Genomic DNA, 20,713 nt, shown 5'->3' with positions numbered 1-20,713 from the left:
GTTATATCCAATTTTCTCCTCTTCATATTCTTCTGTTTAGTTCAACATCTGACTCAATACTGCCCCCTTGATGTTCTGTGGTATTGCTATATTGGTTCCATATTCATAAGCACCCAAAAAGATGGGTGAAATGAATGTACAAACTGAAAGCTGTCAGAAGTCTCCATATCTGTTTCGGACCTTGACCCTAAAAGGTCCTCAAGGACAGAAACTGACATGTGAACTTTCTTATGATATGCTTCCCCCATGTGGTCAGAAGTGGTATTACTACATAGTAGCTTTAAAGGTATTGTGACATGAAAAACACATTTTTCTTGATTTTTTGTGTTTTGTTGGGTGTCTTGACATCAATTACACCCAAAAAACAACGAACTTTTAACATTCAGTGTATTGTGTGCTTTCTGGGATTTTCGGCATAACTGCAAAAACGGCTCATCTGGTTTGCTGGCGGGTCGTTACGTATAAACCCGCTAAATCACCGCCCCCTCCACCCAGCTCCCTGCCTCCTCTCCTCTCCAGCGCACCATAAAGGCTGATTTATGGTTCCGCGTTACACCGACGCAGAGCCTACGGCGTAGGGTTACGCGGCGACGCGCACCGTACGCTGAACCCTACGGCGTAGGCTCTGCATCGATTTAACGCGGAACCATAAATCAGGCTTAACACGGAGCTGTTTAGAGCCTCTTCTCTTCTCATCACCGGAGGAAAACTGCTAAGAAGACCCGCGGCCACTGACTGGACTTAAGATAAGGGGACACTGCTGCTTGCATGCCTTTATTTTTATGATTGTTTGCTGTGGTTCGCCCTGCTGCTTTTCCGTGCATGCTTCGCCTGTCGCTCCCGGCTTAACTCTCCGACGCCGCTGTGAGCGTATGGCTGGAGGAGGAGGTTTGGAGGAGGAGCGGAGCAATGATTGACAGGAAAGGGGGAAAAGGAAGCATTTTTCACGGTGCAAAAAAACACTGTCATAAAAAGCCAGGAATGGAGTACTAGAGTGAAGTTTTTCTTGTTACACTCTTTTAGACACATTTGAGGGATGTTGGCCAAGACTTTTAATAGTGTTAAAAGCATGTTAAAAATGATGTCACAATACCTTTAAGGCTGCAGGGTTCACCACACAGTTTTTAAATATGAATATATCTAATATTCATTTAAATATAGAAATGTTTTGAATATATTTAAAACATTAATGTACATTTCTTTTTTTGCAATGTAAAATCACTGGCACCTTCATGTGTCGGCTCCCAGCGTCAGACAGGACTAAGTGCACCTCTAGTGGAACAGAGTGGAATTACAAGTTGTCAGTGTACTTTAGCACAGCACTCTCAGTCGACCCAGTAGTTCTTCCTGCCCCCATGTGGTCAGAAGTGGTATTGCTACACAGAGTGATTTTCAACCTGGGCTTTTTGTGGTTCTTTTGGTGTACTGCATATAGTGTGTCATGCTTAATCCGATTTAGAAATGTCTTGAATGATCTCTGGTTGTACCGGGGTCACTCTTCAGGGAGAGGTCGAGCAAATTGATTTATTGTTTTTCATGTTGAAGCTTGTATCTGAGCGGTGGACAGTAAAAATGTAAACTGGAACATGTCAGGTAAAAAATACCAACATCATGCTCCCTAATTTAGTTTTCTTGGCATTAATGTCATAGGCTGTCTAGCCATATCCTTCCACTTCCTCCCGGTTTTCCTGCTCCGCTCTATTCTGTTTTCATCTTTTGTTGATGTTGTCCTGGATGTCGGTCTGCTCTTCAGTACCCGCCTCATTTCTGGTCTATCCGGTGGCCTCCAGAGGCATCAGTTTCTACCGTCCCCTGGAATTCCAAGTTGAATCCAGAGGAACCAGGCTCGAGGAAAAGAGTCAGCCAGGCTCAATTATGGGTCATAATAATATGTCACACATATCGTGGAGCGTACGTCTTAGCTGGCAGCTGGATGTCATCTTTTTGGCGTGTTCACGTGTGTTTTATTTTTGTATTTTTCCCTCTTCGCCCAGACTCATCTAGCGTGATGAGACAGGAGTTCTCTGGTTCCTCACATGGGCGTATAAAAGCTCTTATCCAACACTCCTGACTGACAGCTCCGTGACATCATTGAGGTTGTAGTCATAGTTACGGGGCTTCTCAAGAAAACATTAAACAGCTGTTTTCCCATGCTGAGTCAGGAGGATTTGTATTTGTGGACACATTCGGTTTAAAATAATCATCCAACAATGATCTAATCTGTAGCTCAACATCTTTTGGTCTTTACCAGCCTCTGCTACGGCTTCGTTTTCACAGATATGGTCGTCTTAGCTCCCACCTGTCGAAGTAGAGCGTCCTCGGCTCCGTTTCCACACTCTCACGCGCTCCCTTTCCTACAAGCACACACCACCAGATCACACACTCGTCTCAGTCGTAGATCGCTGGACCAACATCAGTGGCTCTGCTATTTGAAACAGGAATGTTGGCGTGCAGCGCAAATTACTTACTGTGTTGAAGCAGAAGCAAACGGTGTGTATCTCTGAGCCTTTGTTGTGTGTGTGTGTGTGTGTGTGTGTGTGTGTGTGTGTGTGTGTGTGTGTGTGTGTGTGTGTGTGTGTGTGTGTGTGTGTGTGTGTGTGTGTGTGTGTGTGTGTGTGTGTGTGTGTGTGTGTGTGTGTGTGTGTGTTAGGAATGGGCGATATTTTACCGTTCACAATATACCGTCAAAAAAATTCCTTTTAGGAAGGAAGGAAGGAAGGAAGGAAGGAAGGAAGGAAGGAAGGAAGGAAGGAAGGAAGGAAGGAAGGAAGGAAGGAAGGAAGGAAGGAAGGAAGGAAGGAAGGAAGGAAGGAAGGAAGGAAGGGAGGGAAGAAGGAAGGAGAGAGCAGAAGGAAGGAAGGAAGGAAGGAAGGAAGGAAGGAAGGAAGGGAAGAAGGAAGGAAGGAAGGAAGGGAAGAAGGAAGGGAAGAAGGAAGGATGGAAGGGAAGAAGGAAGGCAAGAAGGAAGGAAGGAAGGGAAGAAGGAAGGAAGGAAGGAAGGAAGGAAGGAAGGAAGGAAGGAAGGGAAGAAGGAAGGAGAGAGCAGGAGGAAAGAAGGAAGGAAGGAAGGGAAGAAGGAAGGAAGGAAGGGAGGGAAGAAGGAAGGAGAGAGCAGGAGGAAGGAAGGAAGGAAGGAAGGAAGGGAAGAAGGAAGGAAGGAAGGGAAGAAGGAAGGAGAGAGCAGGAGGAAAGAAGGAAGGAAGGAAGGGAAGAAGGAAGGAAGGAAGGAAGGAAGGGAGGGAAGAAGGAAGGAGAGAGCAGGAGGAAGGAAGGAAGGAAGGAAGGGAAGATGGAAGGAAGGAAGGAGAGAGCAGGAGGAAGGAAGGAAGGAAGGAAGGAAGGAAGGAAGGAAGGAAGGAAGGAAGGAAGGAAGGAAGGAAGGAGAGAGCAGGAGGAAGGAAGGAAGGAAGGAAGGGAAGAAGGAAGGAAGGAAGGAAGGAAGAAGGAAGGAGAGAGCAGGAGGAAGGAAGGAAGGAAGGAAGGGAAGGAAGGAAGGAAGGGAAGAAGGAAGGAGAGAGCAGGAGGAAAGAAGGAAGGAAGGAAGGGAAGAAGGAAGGAAGGAAGGAAGGAAGGGAGGGAAGAAGGAAGGAGAGAGCAGGAGGAAGGAAGGAAGGAAGGAAGGGAAGAAGGAAGGAAGGAAGGGAAGAAGGAAGGAAGGAAGGAAGGAAGGGAGGAAGGAAGGAAGGAAGGGAGGAAGGAAGGAAGGAAGGAAGGAAGGAAGGAAGGAAGGGAGGAAGGAAGGAAGGAAGGGAGGGAGGGAGGGAGGGAGGGAGGGAGGGAGGAAGGAAGGAAGGAAGGAAGGAAGGAAGGAAGGAAGGAAGGAAGGAAGGAAGGAAGGAAGGAAGAAGGGAAAAAGGAAGGAGAGAGCAGGAGGAAAGAAGGAAGGGAAAAAGAAAGAAAGAAAGAAAGAAAGAAAGAAAGAAAGAAAGAAAGAAAGAAAGAAAGAAAGAGAAAGAAAGAAAGAAAAAAGGATAAATTCCCGTTGATACGTTTTTGTGTAACAAACATGACGGATCTGAGAGCGAGATAGATTTACAATAGAAAAGGTGGAGTTGAAATGGTATTTTTTTATCGTCATTTTTATCGTTATCGGGATAAATGCCAGAAATTATCGTGATACATTTTTTAGTCCATACCGCCCATCCCTAGTGTGTGTGTGTGTGTGTGTAGAAGGTGAGAGTATAGCTTGACGGCTTTTGAGACAACTTCAGTATGAACACGACCTCAGGAGAACTCGCAGAGCGATTTATCTTTCATCTCTCTTTGATGCTTCAGGTTGGCCGGCTACGTCTCCTCCGTATGAACAGGTAGCCCTCAACACACGTTATGAACATACCCTTCTCTCATTAGCGCTAATGGGATAAGGAGCAGGCCCCCGGTCAGTTATGTGTGTATGACCTGACTGACAGCCAGCCCGATGCAGGCGGACTGAAGTATATTAAACACAAGCGCAGATTGTTTTGCTACAAGAACTGTAACCCAACACAGTGGTTTGTCTTGGCAGGGAATCAAAGAGCAGACTTGTAGGTACAGTGTTAGCCCAGGACAAAGAGGGCATTGTTGCAGGGTGAGCTCCGCTCTCCCACAGACACTTTGCTTCACGCTTTTCAGCTAGTCTGTGCACAAGGAGGAGCACTGACTGGTATCTAGTTATCAGGGTCAGACGGGAAAGAGGATGTTAAAAGCAGGCACTTTTCTCAGTTCCGTGCCTGACTTCACAGATGCTTTTCAGTCTTTCATTTAAATCCTTCATACTGTAAATTACCAGTCCTCACTGGATCCTTCTCTGTATAGCCGAAGCTGCTGGAAAATGCATGAAATTAGAAGTCACCCTGAATCCCAAATGGTTTTCACATCAGGTCAAAACTATCTTCTGTTGCTGTCCAGCAGCCACCAGATTAAATTCCACTATGACATGTTTGCACAGTGCTTAGATTGTACTCACGTTCAAGAGAAAAGGTGCCCCAAAAGCTTTAAAGCGCGGATGAATTATGGTCCGGGCCTGAAAGGAGTTTGTCTCAATGTGTCTCGGGGTTTGATGGACTCGGTCATTCAGGTTTTAGGATTTTGCTCACTCACTTCTTTTGTGCTCCAATTGATCAAATCTGGTTTTGCTGTGTTTGAAGTAGGCCTCTTTTGGGGTGGGGGTGGGGGGGTTGCTGCTCTATAAAAGACACTACTGAATGAAGTCCCAAAAGCAGCGTATGTGGTAGTCGCCACTTTTGTTAAACCCGACGGGGCATGACTGGGGAAGCAAAACGTTTCCATATGGCTGCGGGACGCAGCGTGAGCTGCTTCTGCCAGCAGGGCCTGGCTCCCTCTGCTGCTTCTGGTAATCGCTTTTCAGTTACTGCAGCCCGAGGATAATGACACAAACTGCACATCCTGTTATTCATATCGCACATTATCACATACCTGTATCTCTGAGACTTTAATGACGCAGTGAGGATGACTTGGAGTCTGTAAAAACCAGGGTGCCATTGTCTATTTGAAGCCACTTCACAGCTTGACGTTAAATGAATGCGAGCTGTTACTTTAGTGGGAGTTTATTTGCTATAAAAACTTCCCTTTTTTGGGACCAGTATTCCTCCCGAGTACTACAGCGATCATAGTTAGGCAAAATGCCACCGTCAGAGGTCCTGGATGGGGTAAAAGTGAAGCAATGACAGTTGAAGTCATACTTATTGTCTTTAAAATCAACTTCAGTTTAGAATTAATTCTTAAACTATTTTCCATTTGGTAACTAAGAGTGACGACTTCTGCTCCAATTTTTTGCAATTTCAATGGTTATTAATTTAACCCAGCCAATCATTTTCAGATTTTCTGTGGCTGACCCAGATTTTTAAAATTCAGGTCAATCGATGGCTGACTCACATCACTTGTGCCGATTTTTGTTCTCCATGCATCGGTACCTTGACAGTGTAATAAATGAGCTGGCCTGGGTCCCCTGGCGTGGTCACCAAGGCCTTTGGTAACCTGCCTTGGATTTAGGGCTGGGCGATATGGACCAAAAGTCATATCTCGATATTTTTCTAGCTAAATGGCGATACTCGATATATATCTCGATATTTTTCTGTGCCTTAATTGGGGTTTCCCCCAAAGCATTATAGCATAGCATCTCTGTTAGCTTCATTTTTTTCTGAGGCAAACCCTTAAAAAAACAGTCAGTTTTAATACAAAGCCTCGTGCCAAATGTCACACAGGTTCCTTTATTAACAGAGGTCTGCACAATATCAAAATGTATAAAACAAATGAAATAAAAATAAACTGCCTGCATATATAGAATAAAAATGCTTCTTGAATAAAATAAAACAAATATCCCTTTCCTGCATAACAATTAAATTAAAATACACTGTGCAATTAATACAATGTAGACAGTAACAGGCAGACTTTTCCACTGAGGTTGACAGTTGTGCAAATAACAAAACATTTGTGCAAATCTGAAATAAAACAAGTCAATTTGTCACAAAATAAGCTATATCAAAATCATAAAAAAAAAAATGTAAAAAAAATAAATAAATAAATAATTTTTTTTTAAAAATCGATATAAACGATATTGTCTCGTACCATATCGTGTTTGAAAATATATCGATATATATTAAAATCTCGATATATCGCCCAGCCCTACTTGGATTCAAAGAGGGGCCCACAACTCCCATAGTTATTCAGGGTAACGTGGACCTGACACCTGCTCCACCTCCTGTGAAAAAGGGGTTCTGCTGCTATTTTCTGTTAGATTTTGAAAAAAATACCTTTAACCAGGAACCTGCAGCACGTGTGGTTGATTATAGTTGTTAAAAAAGAACAAAAAAAGACAACTTGGAAATATCTTTCAGGGGATATTTCCGTTTTAGCAGTTTGTGCAGCACCTTAATAAAAGCATTCTTTTAGCCTTGAATAAACTTCAATTTTAAAGGGGAAATCAGACACCAATTACCCAACAAAAAGGCCGTACCCCAGATGGCATGTTGCTGCGTATTAATTGGCTGCACCTGTCTCTTGTCATCGGTCATAACCCGGCGCCTTCTCAGGAAAAGGTTGCAGAGATCAGGAAGGCATTTCAGTGCTGCGTTTTTGCAGAAAACTGCTTGAGATAATCCAGTTCTTGGCAGCGGGATTGTGTATGTTTTGGGACTGCCAGTTTTACACATCTCTGGTTTTTCAACCTTACCTCATATGGGGCACTTGCTGACTGGAAGCAGTTCCAGACAGTAATGCAAACCGAGTATGTGGGGTTATACTTTAGAGTGAGTGAAAAAAAAACAAAAAAAAACGGGCAGAATACCACTTGGACTGGGCTCAACGTCTGCTACTCTCAGATGAGCAAAATATTAAGTTAACCACAAAACGTAACTCGGCAAGATTAACGACTGAAGCACCTAGTCGGTAATCATGGGGCATAAAGGGCTCGCTAAAAAGAGGAAGCTTAGGTTCACTGCATTGGTAACGTCTTAGTCTTGATTGCTCTGCAGAGTCTCGCAGATTCCTGTATTGAGGTTGAATTCCTCCTCTCCAGCTCACAGTTCTCCTTGGCTTTCAACCAGGTGCCCCCTGAGGGGAGTTTTGCCCGGCTACCTTGTTATTCCAGCACATTCATCCACATCACTTGTTCAGTCGTTAGCCAGGACTGAACCCACCAATGCGGGAGGAGCTGCTGCCATCCTTGTGGTGTACTTTCTCCAAACAAGACTCGGGTGTTAAGTTTTACTCAAACATTCGACTCGTCTGAGTTAAGCCGGGGCAATATTTAAAACTTAAATGACTCGATTTTTGTCAGTATTTACATTTCTTAGAGTCAGATGAAGGCTGAATGTGGAATATGAAGAATTCCAAAAAAGGCAAGCAGGCCCGCGTGCACGTTTTTGGAGAACTCTTGAATTTTTGATGAACCATACAGTCATCACTACTATTTTTAAGGCTGTCAAATTCCAGTGTCAGCCTCAGACTCCTGCCAGACACTGGCGTATTTTAATGCAAGGTTCTGAATCATGAGAGAGGACTTGGGCTGTTGCCAATCAGCTCATATGCTTTCTTTATGAAAAGTTAATCATCCACAGCTCTTCTGGTTTTCACATTTTTAAAATTTTCTAAAGGAGTGACAGAAACTGGCAGCCCCAAAAGTCGACTCGGCCTGCCAGGAGTAGTGGGGAGTCACAGGAAAGGTTCGTAATTTATCTAGCTTTTACCAGTTTAGGTCTGTTTTTCTGGAAGCAAATGACAACAGATGAGTGAGCAATGAGCAGGCAAGAGTTTGGTCATAACACAAAGGGACAGATCCTCGGTACTCCACATAAACTCCACTTGTGTGATGTTTTTCATTCTCTGCTCAACCCCAGTTATGAACGCATGACTGCATTTTGGTGTCAGGCCTTTCCTGACTGTCCTAAAGTCTGAGCCAGATGAGTACGTTTTTAGGTTAATCTGCATCATTAAAATTTGAAGAACATCTCAGCTGGCAGTGTGTACACGAGAAATACAGTTTTTGAAAGAGCCAATGCTTGTCATTACATCAGCCTAAAACATTTGAGTCATTGACGAGGAATTTAAAATTTTCATTCATTCCTTCCTTCCTTCCTTCCTTCCTTCCTTCCTTCCTTCCTTCCTTCCTTCTTTCCTCCTGCTCTTTCCTTCCTTCCTTCCTTCCTTCCTTCCTTCCTTCTTTCCTCCTGCTCTTTCCTTCCTTCTTCCCTTCCTCTTTTCTCCCTTCCTTCCTCCTTTCCTTGTTTTCTCCCTTCCTTCTCCCCTTTCCTTCCTTCCTTCCTTCCTTCCTTCCTTCCTTCCTTCCTTCCTTCCTTCCTTCCTTCCTTCTTTCCTCCTGCTCTTTCCTTCCTTCCTTCCTTCCTTCCTTCCTTCCTTTCTTCTTTCCTCCTGCTCTCTCCTTCCTTCTTCCCTTCCTCCTTCCTTCCTTCCTTCTTTCCTTCCTTCCTTCCTTCCTTCCTTCCTTCCTTCCTTCCTTCCATAAATCAGCTTTACACAAAAACATCATCAACGGGAATTTATCGTTTTTACCGCGTCATGACAAATTCTTATCGTGAGGAATTTCTTTGACGGTATATCGTGAACGGTAAAATATCGCCCATTCCTAGTCAAAACCGTTAAGATTGTGAAACTCCTTCACTCACATCCCAACTCGGTCGGAATCGAGAGTTCACCAAAAACCAGATTGGTTAAACTGTCACTGACCCCATTGAGACCTGGCTGTGAAACATTTCATTGGACATCTGACAGATTTCCAACGCTAATCCATGGTGTGATTCATATCTGATTACTTAGGGACGTGGTCTTGGACACCTGCATCCACCTGTGGACACTTGGGATGGATTCATGGACTGCCGTATAAACTAACCTAATGGGATTAGGTGATAACTCATTTGAGTTTGTGCTCAAATGGCTGCAGCTTTTTGTCTTCGTATGTAATTTCAGGGGTAAATATATTCATTATTGCTTTAGATTTATTTAATCTGCCATTTGCAAAAATTATCAGACTGAAAGTGGCTTTCCATATGGACTAAGTTTATCCTGTGTGACAGTTATTTGGTCCTTAGTGAAGCCTCATCTGGGGTAAACTTTCCTCTGAGAACATCTCTGAAGCGTAGGAGGTTGCTGTGAGGATGTTTTTATGATTCTTCTTTTATCACTGGTTCAGGAAAAAAAAACAACTGATAAATGTTCTTCAGTTTCCATGTTGAGGTTAATTTTTTGATTTAAACAGCTGTTCAGAACTCAATTTTAGAAAAATAAAGCCGACCAGCGAATCCACGTGTTTGAAAATGTTACATTTAGGAGATAATACTAATAGTTTTTCAACATTTAGGTTTAAAGTTTGTCAAAGTTACAATTTGTAACAGAGACTGAAAATGCACCTGCAAGATTAAGTTTGTTTGAATAAACTTATTATAGCACTGTGAAGAAAGAAAATAATTTGCGGGGTTTGCTGTGCCCTCAGGTGTACCGGAACAGGTGTTCTGGGGGCATTTCCTGTCCCTTCTGGCCTCTTTGTCTTTATTGGCACCGAAGCGGCGGGGTTGGTTGTTAGCCTGTTGCCAGGGATACGTCTCCTGTTTTCCGAATGGCAGCTTGTCAGGGCAGGCAGAAGTGATCCCTCAGTCCAAAGAGCACTTCAGTGAAGAATAGAAATGTCATACCTCACCTCTCAGTCCTGGAGAAGAGTCCTGGGAAAGCCTGGGGTCATACTTGTTTCTTCAGTCATTAAGTGTGCCTAAAAGCACGTTCCCACAATAAATAACGGCGTCATGAGGGTTTTTCTTTGGCTTTTTTTAGTCCGGCCTTTCCCCTTGTTAGTGAAATAACTTCTGCAGTGCATCGCTGCCTTTCTGGAAGTGACATTTTTCTTTAAGAAAATATTCCTTAATGTCGGATTTCGTCACCTATATGATTGATCCAATCATTCAGTCAAAAAGGTCTGGTTCAGTAAGGGTCAGATCACAAAGAATAATTTATACCCAAATTTAAAGAAAAATTGGATCCAGAGTGGATAAAAAAAAAATCCCATAATTTCACAGTGTCACCGTGGTTTCTTAACCAAAAGTAAGTCTTCATGTATGGACCCTCCCTGACACATTATTGCTTACATATGGCAATAATTACACTTATGGAAAATAGGCTGCTCATGTTGGTTTTACGGTGGCAGTTTGGGAACCTCTTGCTATTTTCTGGTTTTCTGCATTCATCTGCCATAAAATGTGGCTTGATGTATCTGAGTTGCAGTAATCGTCAAACATAATGTGCACGGCCTGATTTCAGACGAACATTTGTTCCGTTTTTATTAGTGATGCACCGAAATGAAAATTTGTGGCCGAAACCGAAACCGAAAATAATAATAAACACTTGGCCGAATACCGAACAATACCGAACATGGTTCTTCAGCAGTTTTTCATTTATTTTGCCAATTGTTTCACCATTGCATGAATCAAATACATTTGATTTCAGCATGCTTTTCAAAGAAAAAAATCTTTTACAAAATTACAAGGTAGAAAATATTTATTGAACATAAAGAATGAAATCTTTTTAATTTCCCAGCATTATGTTGTTTTGGTTCCACCTCCTGGTGAATGTTGGTAAAATTCTTATGGGGTTAGTTTTTGGTTGGCCAACGATTTATGTAGTGTGCAACGTTGCGGGACGGAGCGGCCAGTCTATTTCCTTATATTACAACGGCGTTATTAATTGTTCGGTTTTTTTTCCCCACTTATTTCACCGAACACCGAAAGTGTTTTTTTGCCATTTTCGGCCGAACAATTTCGGTTACCGAACAATCGGTGCATCACTAGTTTTTATTGATCAGACCCATACAAGATTACCAGTTGTTATAGATACAGTGAGTGGAGTTAGGAGCTGGTTGACTTCAACCAAACCATTTTGATCTGAGTCTGAGCTGTAAAACACCTGTTCCAGGTTCTGACTGGACCCCTCCGAAATGAAGGTTTGTTTTCTTCTGGGCCGTTGTCCTGCTGCATCACCCAACTTCTTCTATGCTCCCATTGGTGGACACCCACCACGACTTCATCATGTAAGAGATTTTGGTAAACTTGGGTATAGGGATGGGCGGTATGGACTAAAAAATGTATCACGATAATTTCTGGCATTTATCCCGATAACGATAAAAATGACGATAAAAAAAAAATACCAATTCAACTCCACCTTTGTAACTATAAATCTATCTCGCTCTTAGATTCGCCAGTTTTGTTACACAAACACGTCATCAACGGGAATTTATCTTTCTTTCTTTCTTTCTTTCTTTCTTTCTTTCTTTCTTTCTTTCTTTCTTTCTTTCTTTCTTTCTTTCTTTCTTTCTTTCTTTCTTTCTTTCTTTCTTTCTTTCTTTCTTTCTTTCTTTCTTTCTTTCTTTCTTTCTTTCTTTCTTTCTTTCTTTCTTTCTTTCTTTCTTTCAGGCTCATTTACTTCCTTCCTTCTTTTTTCCCTTCCTTCCTTCCTCCTTTCCTTGTTTTCTTCCTTCCTTCCTTCCTTCCTTCCTTCCTTCCTTCCTTCCTTCCTTCCTTCCTTCCTTCCTTCCTTCCTTCCTTCCTTCCTTCTTTCCTCCTGCTTTCTCCTCCCTTCCTTCCTTCCTTCCTTCCTTCTTTTTTCCCTTCCTTCCTTCTTCCCTTCCTCTTTTTTCCCTTCCTTCCTTCCTTCTTCCCTTCCTCTTTTTTCCCTTCCTTCCTTCTTCCTTTCCTCTTTTCTCCCTTCCTTCCTCATTTCCTTGTTTTCTCCCTTCCTTATCCCCTTTCCTTCCTTCCTTCCTTCTTTCCTCCTGCTCTCTCCTTCCTTCCTTCTTTTTTTCCTTCCTTCCTTCCTTCCTTCCTTCTTTTTTTCCTTCCTTCCTTCCTTCCTTCCTTCCTTCCTTCCTTCCTTCCTTCCTTCCTTCCTTCCTTCCTTCCTTCCTTCCTTCCTTCCTTCCTTCCTTCAACACAGAACCATAAATCAGCTTTACACAAAAACGACATCAACAGGAATTAATCGTTTTTACCGCAAGATGAAAAATTCTTATTGTGGGGAATTTTTTTGACGGTTTATCGTGAACGGTAAATTTAAAATATCGCCGATTCCTACTTGGGTATTGATTTTACTCCTCTTAAAGATTTCTAGGCTGCGACTTCAAATCACGATGTTCCCTGTTAGTAAGGGAAGCGTCTGAAAATCTGGGAACTAAATCGTTACCAAGAAATCTCTTCACCAATGTGTTTCTAAAGGTGTCTAATAACATGTCCTAAAAAGTTGAAATTCAACTCCTGGGGGAAACCTCATAAAAAACTGCACAAAGTCAGGGTACCAATAACCGATTTTTGAAAAATCGAAAATGCTTAATTTGGCCTTAATTAACTTGTGAGGGGTCAAACTAGGGTTTTTTTTTATGATTCTGAGTTCATTTATAGCATTTGTTTTTCAATACAACCATTCCTTAGTGGAAAAACTGCCACACCATTTTTTGCATTTACATAAGATTGCATTTATTACAATTCGTTTCAAATTAGTCAGAGCAAACAATGATCCCCCTTGTGGAATGCTTTATGAGTCAATGTCTGAGTATTCCTCATCAATGCCATCACTTTTAAAGTAGTCATAGCTATCCATCCATCGTCCGCCGCTTATCCGTTCCCGGGTCGCGGGGGCAGCAGTCTCAACAGAGATGCCCAGACTTCCCTCACCCCAGACACTTCCTCCAGCTCTTCCGAGGGGAGTCCGAGGCGTTCCCACGCTGCGTGTCCTGGGTCTTCCCCGGGGTCTCCTCCCGGAGGGACATGCCTGGAACACCTCTCTAGGGAGGAGGGACATGCCTGGAACACCTCCCTAGGGAGGAGGGACATGCCTGGAACACCTCCCTAGGGAGGAGGGACATGCCTGGAACTCCTCCCTAGGGAGGAGGGACATGCCTGGAACACCTCCCTAGGGAGGATGGACATGCCTGGAACACCTCCCTAGGGAGGAGGGACATGCCTGGAACTCCTCCCTAGGGAGGAGGGACATGCCTGGAACTCCTCCCTAGGGAGGAGGGACATGCCTGGAACACCTCCCTAGGGAGGAGGGACATGCCTGGGACACCTCCCTAGGGAGGATGGACATGCCTGGAACACCTCCCTAGGGAGGAGGGACATGCCTGGAACACCTCCCTAGGGAGGATGGACATGCCTGGAACTCCTCCCTAGGGAGGAGGGACATGCCTGGAACACCTCCCTAGGGAGGAGGGACATGCCTGGGACACCTCCCTAGGGAGGCGTCCAGGAGGATCCGGTACAGATGCCCAAGCCACCTCAACTGACTCCTCTCAATGTGAACGAGCAGCGGCTCGACTCCGAGCTCCTCCCAGGTGACCAAACTCCTCACCCTATCTCTAAGGGAGCGTCCAGCCACCCTTCGGAGGAAACTCATCTCGGCCGCTTGTATCCGCGATCTTGTCCTTTCAGTCACTACCCAAAGTTCATGACCATAGGTGAGGGTAGGTGCGTAGATTGACCGGTAAATCGAGAGCTTCGCCTTTCGACTCAGCTCCTTCACCACGACTGTCCGGTACACCGACCGCATAACTGCGGAGGCTGCATAACTCATAGTCATAGCTAATGAAAGTAATATACTTTGCATGTACACACACATGTTACTGACCTCAACCGAGCCATCTGTAACAGTAGCCGATGCCTCTCTCACAATTAAAGTGTCAGCATCATTGTCACTCTGCACAACGGTGATGCTAAGCTTCTGGAATGTTGAAGAGAGGAGGTGAATGAGCTCACTCTTATTATGGCTGTTGTCCAAGAACTTTGCTCTTGGTGCCCAGTGTATCAGATCCGGTCGAATCTGGAGATCACAGCATGTTTTCTTGGTACGTCAGATGTGGTCATGATCTTTTGGCGATCTGTTATAGCCATCAAAGACCACAATGATCTTTTGACAGTTATGGCCAAGATTCTGCAGGTAGCTTAGGTAACTGTTGGCAATCTCCTGCCAAGTCTGACCTTGTTCCCACTTCACCATGTAAAGAAGCCACCATCAACCACCAAAGTGGAGCAGGGTTGTTTAGTGAGGTCAAGTGGATCAGTCAACTCCTTCAGCCAAAACTTGGAAAAGCCTGCTTTGTTTGCCTTGTTCATTTTATGATCTCTGTTGCTGAAAAGGGACAATGGGACAGGAGTCAGCTCATACTTCAACGTTGTCTCAACCGTCATATCCCGTTGGGCAAAAATGATTAGTCGGTTAAACAACTTCAGTGAGTCAAGGTTTATCTTCTTTTCGTTGATCTTAGGGATCTTTCTCAGAGAAGAGAGGGCTTGCACCTTTGACTTCACCGCCATTGTTGATGTCGCTGACTTTCCATCCAGCTTCTTCTGCATCTCTCTCCCTACTTCAGCTGCTCTCTCAGCATTGACTGGGTCATCTGCTGTGCTTGTGAATCCTGTAGAGAAAGATACAAGCATCTCTTTGTCGCGTCCATGGTCAAATGGGTTGTTCTCCTCAAACCATTGGAGGGCAAGTTTAACTGCCTCTGCATTACGCTTCATCTGGGTTTTCCCAAGGTCTATGTAGAGTGGAGCATGTTGGTTTACACTTTCCTCCATATGCTTGTTGATATTAGAGAAGTGGCTGAGTGTGAGCACCCAGCACTTATGGCCAGAATCACTGCTTCTCTCTGCTCAGTCCACCTTCTGATTTGGCCGCCTTCATTAAAGGTATAGTCTGTAATCATATTCAAAAACATTTATTGTTATACGGGGTGAAATGGTCCTTCCATCCTGAGAGTAGCCAGTGAATAATGTGTTCAGAAAAAGGAAAGAAGAAAATCTGACCTCTCTGACAGCTTTAATCCTGTAAAAACTCTGACCAATCTGTTTTTTGCACACCGAATGGCACGGATTGGTCAGAGGACCAGAGGATTGGCAGGGGGGAAAGAACCAATCAGATGACCCCCCCTGTCCCATGCACCCACTCTGCTTCCAGCTGCCTCCAGCCCCCGTGACCACTTCCCACGGGTCCTCCTCGGCCAGAGTGTCCCAGTGCAGCCCACCCCTGCCCCCCCCTAAAACCGGCCTCGCTTACAGGTGAATGAGACATGGGGTAGTTTTGTTGAAAATGTGCTGTCCAAAATGTCCTGGAAAACTCGACTCCTGCAAATGCGCGTTCCCCAAAGTTTGTGGGGGCGTGGCTTTGGATGGAGCGCTGACGGGAGGGGGAGGAGGGGGCGGTGCTTAGAGGAGGTGCCACTTTCAAATCTTGCTAGCTCTCCAACATCACAGACTATACCTTTAAGGTCTGCTCAATGCAGATGTCACACCAGGTGCCAGACCAATCGTGGCTGGAATACCGGACAACATGGTTCCCATGGGCAGTGAAACGTTCAATGGTCTCTTTGTAACCAGGCAAAGTTTCCAGTTCCTTCATCAGTTGACAGTACAGCCGTGCACCTTTGGCATACTGATGATGGCCTGCAGCTGCAAAGATGTCCAGCATCCAGGTAAAAGCAGTATATTATGTCCATCCATGATCAACAAAGAAAAGGGATGCAAATGGATCCAGCATGTTTGGTCCTAATGTTAACTCAAAACGTCCTCACATTGAATGCAAAAACAACTACAGCAACCATCACTAAACACTGACTTGGCCTATTCATCATGTCAAACAATAAGGAGTAAACTATTATCTTTTTTTCTTTTTTTACATATGCTGTGTGTGAGTGGGGGGGCATTGCAGGGATGAACGATGACCTGGGAAAGTAGGCGTGGCCGTTTTTCCACTAAGGAATGGTTGCAGTGAAAAATAAATACTTGCAATGAACTCAGAATATTGAAAAACCCCTAGTTTGATCCCTCACAAGTTATTTAAGGCCAAATTAAGCATCTTCAAATTTTCGAAAATTGGTTATTGGTACCCCAACTTTGTGCAGTTTTTTATGAGGTTTCCCCCAGGAGTTGAATTTCAACTTTTTAGGACATGTTATTAGACACCTTTAGAAACACATTGGTGAAGAGATTTCTTGGTAACGATTTAGTTCCCAGATTTGCCAAATATCCCATAAGATGACCTTACTATGTGCTGTCCCGCTGTGCTTCACCATTGGGGAGATGTTTCCCTGTTGGTTCACGTTCCCCTGTTTGCACCGTACATAGTGCTGAGTATGCTTGAAGTTCAACTTCTCATAGATCTTTGGAGGTCAGACGTCTTTCTTCCTCTAGCCTGCGTCCATATGGGTGTTTTTAGTCACTAAAATAATTCTCATGTTGCTCACTTCCTTTTCAATGGAAGGAAAAGTGCTGATGACTCTTCTCCGTCAACAACCGTGAAAGCCAACGAATGCTTGCAGTTGGTGCCACCAGCTCGAGGAGGGGTGGTGCTTTGATGAAATATAAATAAAACACAAACTATGGAAAGTACGATGATTTATTTTTTCTTTTTTTTTTTGTCGTGATATACCATGATACCGGAGACCAACCCATCAAGTCCAAACACCAACGGATGACTTTTCTGACCCCATGAACATCGACTTCTCTTCAACCTCCAAACTCATTTCATTAACTGGGTTCCAATTCGATTTGTTAGATTTATTAGTCTATTTGTTAACTAATGTTTTTCTCCGTCACCACCATGAATGTTTGTCTGCTATCACATCAGCTTAAGCATATTTTCCTTGCAGATCAATTTTAAAGAAAATGTTTTCAAAAACCCAAGAAAAGAAATTGAGATGAATTAAATTACATTGCATGTGAAAGTTGACTTTGTTGCCTGGCAACATCCGTAGTAATGACATCACACGCAACATCGGAGGGTACCTCAGGTGAGGTCTCAGTAGAAATTTACATCCAACAGTTCAACATCTGGGGTGCAGATGTGCTCCTTCACAGTCACACGACAAGAGTTACAGTTTCTGTTGACAAGTACTGCGAATCCTCTCAGTCCACCTTTGTAGGTCTGTCTGAAGACTCATGTCCATCTGTATTATTTTAAATCCACGTAGAGAGATGCTGGAGTCCACAACATGTTCCTGCAGCAGTGTCTTCAAAAACACTTTTATTAGCGGGACAAGCTCATCCATCTCCAGCCTAATTTATGCTTTGATAGCGCTGTGATCTCGAAGCGAACTCCCCTCCGGAGAATTCTGCTTTGTGCTGACGTGCACCTCCAAACCTTTCTGACCACACAACGCAGACGGCAACAGTTGTGATTGGTCTCCTTTACTGCATAATTTATGGTAACTTTGCTTTTTCTGCTCCGTCCCTTCTGCTAGAATCATTGGAAGAGCATACAGAGCACTTTCTCGCATGACTCCATCGTATATGATTCAACAGCTGCAATAAAAGCGTTTGTTGTTCCTCATCGGTCAGCTCAGACTCTAACATTGCCCTCTCTCATAGTGTTTCACATGATGAAAAGGTCCTTCCAAAACACAGAAAAAAGAAGATAAGATTCTTCTGTTCTGCAAAGCCAAAAAAGTTTATTTTCTTTTGACCCTTTTCATCATGTGAAACTCTGAACAGAAGCGGTGGTAGAGTGGTGCGTTATTTTGACCACCTACACTTCTTCACATCTGTGTGACATTACAATACCGTGTGTGAAATAAGAAGTTTGTCGTCACTGCCTCTAGACAGAGTCGGGCACGTGACTTCCTCAGACATATTAAGTGCCATCCATTTTTGCTCTTGGCGACTCAGCCTGAACTTCAGCTGCAACGTTTTTTTCTTCAGCAAAATAGAGGACTAACAACCGCGTGTCTGTATTGATTCCTGATGTGTATCCTCAGAAGAACCAGGGACGCTAACAAGGAAGACACATGACATCGAGTCAGACACAGCTGTTCATATTTGCCAAAAGCTCTTATACTGAAAATATCCTTCAGTTTGAGTCACTGCCACAGACAATGTCGGGGAATTAAGCAAACGTAACATGAGCTATAAACAGAAGAATCAAAGCCCCAGATAAAAGGAAAGAAAAGATAGAAATGAATGTCAGTGCAGAGAAGCAGATGTAAGAAACAAAAGCAGCCATTGTTTGCTTTGGAGATGCCTCGCATGTTTCTGGGCCAGGGACCCAGACTCTGCAGCTTACCTGTGCTTTGTGCCTCTGCGAGGGAACGGGATGAAAATAGAGCTGTCAGGCAGTGCACAAATATTATTACTTCCTAACATAACACTTCTTCTCTGCAACTGGCATCGGCCTCAGGGATGTGAAAGGGAACAATAATCACCATTGATAGTCTGGTTTGATCCGAGACATTTGCCAAAAGAGACAAAAGGGAAGTGGAGGAAGCTGAGATGGTCCATGACCTGCCTCTCGCATCCTGTTAAAGCTTTTATAAGGAGGGCCACACTCAGGAAGTGCCTAAAATTCTTAATGTAGTGCCACTTGAGAAAAGGAAATATAAAGTATTTTATTACTTCTGCCTCTAAAACATTCTGCTTTTAATGTGCAGCAAAGTGTGTTGCACTGATTTAAAATGCATCATTCATGAACACAATTGCAGATAATTGATGGGAGATACAGTTTTGATTATCGATCTAAACTGGATACTCCCTGACCTTCTACATGAAAGGTGCTTTGACATTGGTCTCTCTTGATTAAGGACTTACTGCTCTTGACTTTGGACCAAACATTTACTAAGCTGGGACTTTTCAACCAGAATTTTAGAGACGATCTGGTGTTTCTGTATTTGCATGCTGTGACATTGTCTGGACATTGGACTTATTGAACTGGATTTTCTACTTTTTAGTTTTGAAGCAGAAGTGAAAAAAAAAAACGGAATCGGGCCTTGATTGTCCTGACTTGCATCTTATTGATCTTTCCTTGGTCTTAACTGGCAACATCATGTATTTATTTAGACTTGATACCTAATGGTTTAGTTATTGTTGACATGGGAGTTGTTTACTAGATTTTGTTTTCTCATGAGATTTGATAGTCTTGACCTTGGAATGGATATTCATATGTAGGAATTGTCTGGTCTTGGGTTTTGATTATATTTACTTGTGACTTGTGGGCCTTATTCTGGATATTTACTTTACATGGGAATTGTTGGCCTAGACTTGGGTCTTGTTGGTCTTTCCTTGATCTCCAAGGAAATATGGTTATGTTTTTATTTTGGATTATTCAACTTGGCACTTGGGGGTCTTAACTTTTTTTGAATTTTGTGGTCATAACGTGGCCATTCTCGTCCTTGTCTTGCGATTTTCTGATCTTTAATTGGAACTTATTTGCATTGGCTTTATCTTCTTAGTCTTGTGGTAGAACCTAACAAGTCTTAGCGTCAACATTAAGCGTCAACTTTTTCTTAACTTGAACTTGTTCTTTGTGATGTTTTGGTCGTTTCTAGATCTCAACATGGGATTTCTTGACTTTTTTTATTCTGGATTCTTCATTTCTTCATTTCAACATCTTCATTTGGTTTTGACTTCAGACTTCATGGTCTTGACTCAGTTGTCCTTAACATTTGAAAGATTTTGTTGTCTCAACTTGGGATATCATTCCAAGCTTTTATGCTTGTGCATTGCACTTTTAGTTTCAGGATTTTCCGTAAGTATTAAAAAAAGTAATGTTTTGCTGCATTCCAGACAGATGCATTATCAGGATAGACATCCAAATAAAATAAAAACTGTGACAATAACGAGGCTTGTTTAAAGAAAAAAATCACTTTATTTTCTCAATGTCAGCACCCTTCTACAGGTTTCCAGACGCCTATAGGAGAGAGCAATTATTTTACTACCCCTTCATTAAATTTATTGGACTTTAACAAGCTTTTAATGTAACCCCCCCCCCCCCCCCCCCCCCACACACACACACACACACACACACACACATACACACACCTAAGGGTAATTAATGTTTGTTTTTGTATACCTACATCAGTAGCCTTGTACGTAACATTTTTAAAAGCATAAAGTGTCTAAACAATCACCAGTTTGTGAAGATTTCTACACCAGGAGCCATTAGTGGCATAGAAACTGCTATAAAACAATTTATATAAGTTGATTTCAAGTTCTTAAACCTTGTTTCTCTGCTCACAGTGAAGAATTACGGAAAGAGGCCCGTCAGTTGAAGAAGGAACTGCAGGCCATAAAGCAAAGGAAAGAAGAGGGTTCAAAGCCTCCAGCAGATGAAGTCAAGGAAGGTACATGTGTTGCTTTTATTTCCATTCCTTGCACTCTTAGCCATTAAACTGTAAAGCAATTGGTGTAATTGATGCATACAATAATAACTAGGTACCTTTTTTTTTTTTTTTTAT

The 20,713-nt window shown here is 43.1% G+C and overlaps 1 protein-coding gene across 1 annotated transcript in view; it reads left to right on the top strand.

Annotated features, from left to right (window-relative positions):
* cwc27 (CWC27 spliceosome associated cyclophilin) overlaps window positions 1–20,713 on the top strand; it is a 64,642-nt gene that overhangs the window by 12,359 nt on the left and 31,570 nt on the right. Inside the window, exon 11 of the mRNA XM_061733887.1 lies at window positions 20,496–20,599. Coding sequence (XP_061589871.1) covers window positions 20,496–20,599 — 104 coding nt within the window. The remainder of the gene's footprint in view (window positions 1–20,495; window positions 20,600–20,713) is intronic.

Source organism: Cololabis saira, chromosome 11 (assembly GCF_033807715.1).
Source record: "Cololabis saira isolate AMF1-May2022 chromosome 11, fColSai1.1, whole genome shotgun sequence".
Lineage (NCBI taxonomy): Eukaryota > Metazoa > Chordata > Actinopteri > Beloniformes > Belonidae > Cololabis > Cololabis saira.
Note: the sequence above shows the minus strand (reverse complement) of the source record. Positions and strands in the feature narration are given on the sequence as shown.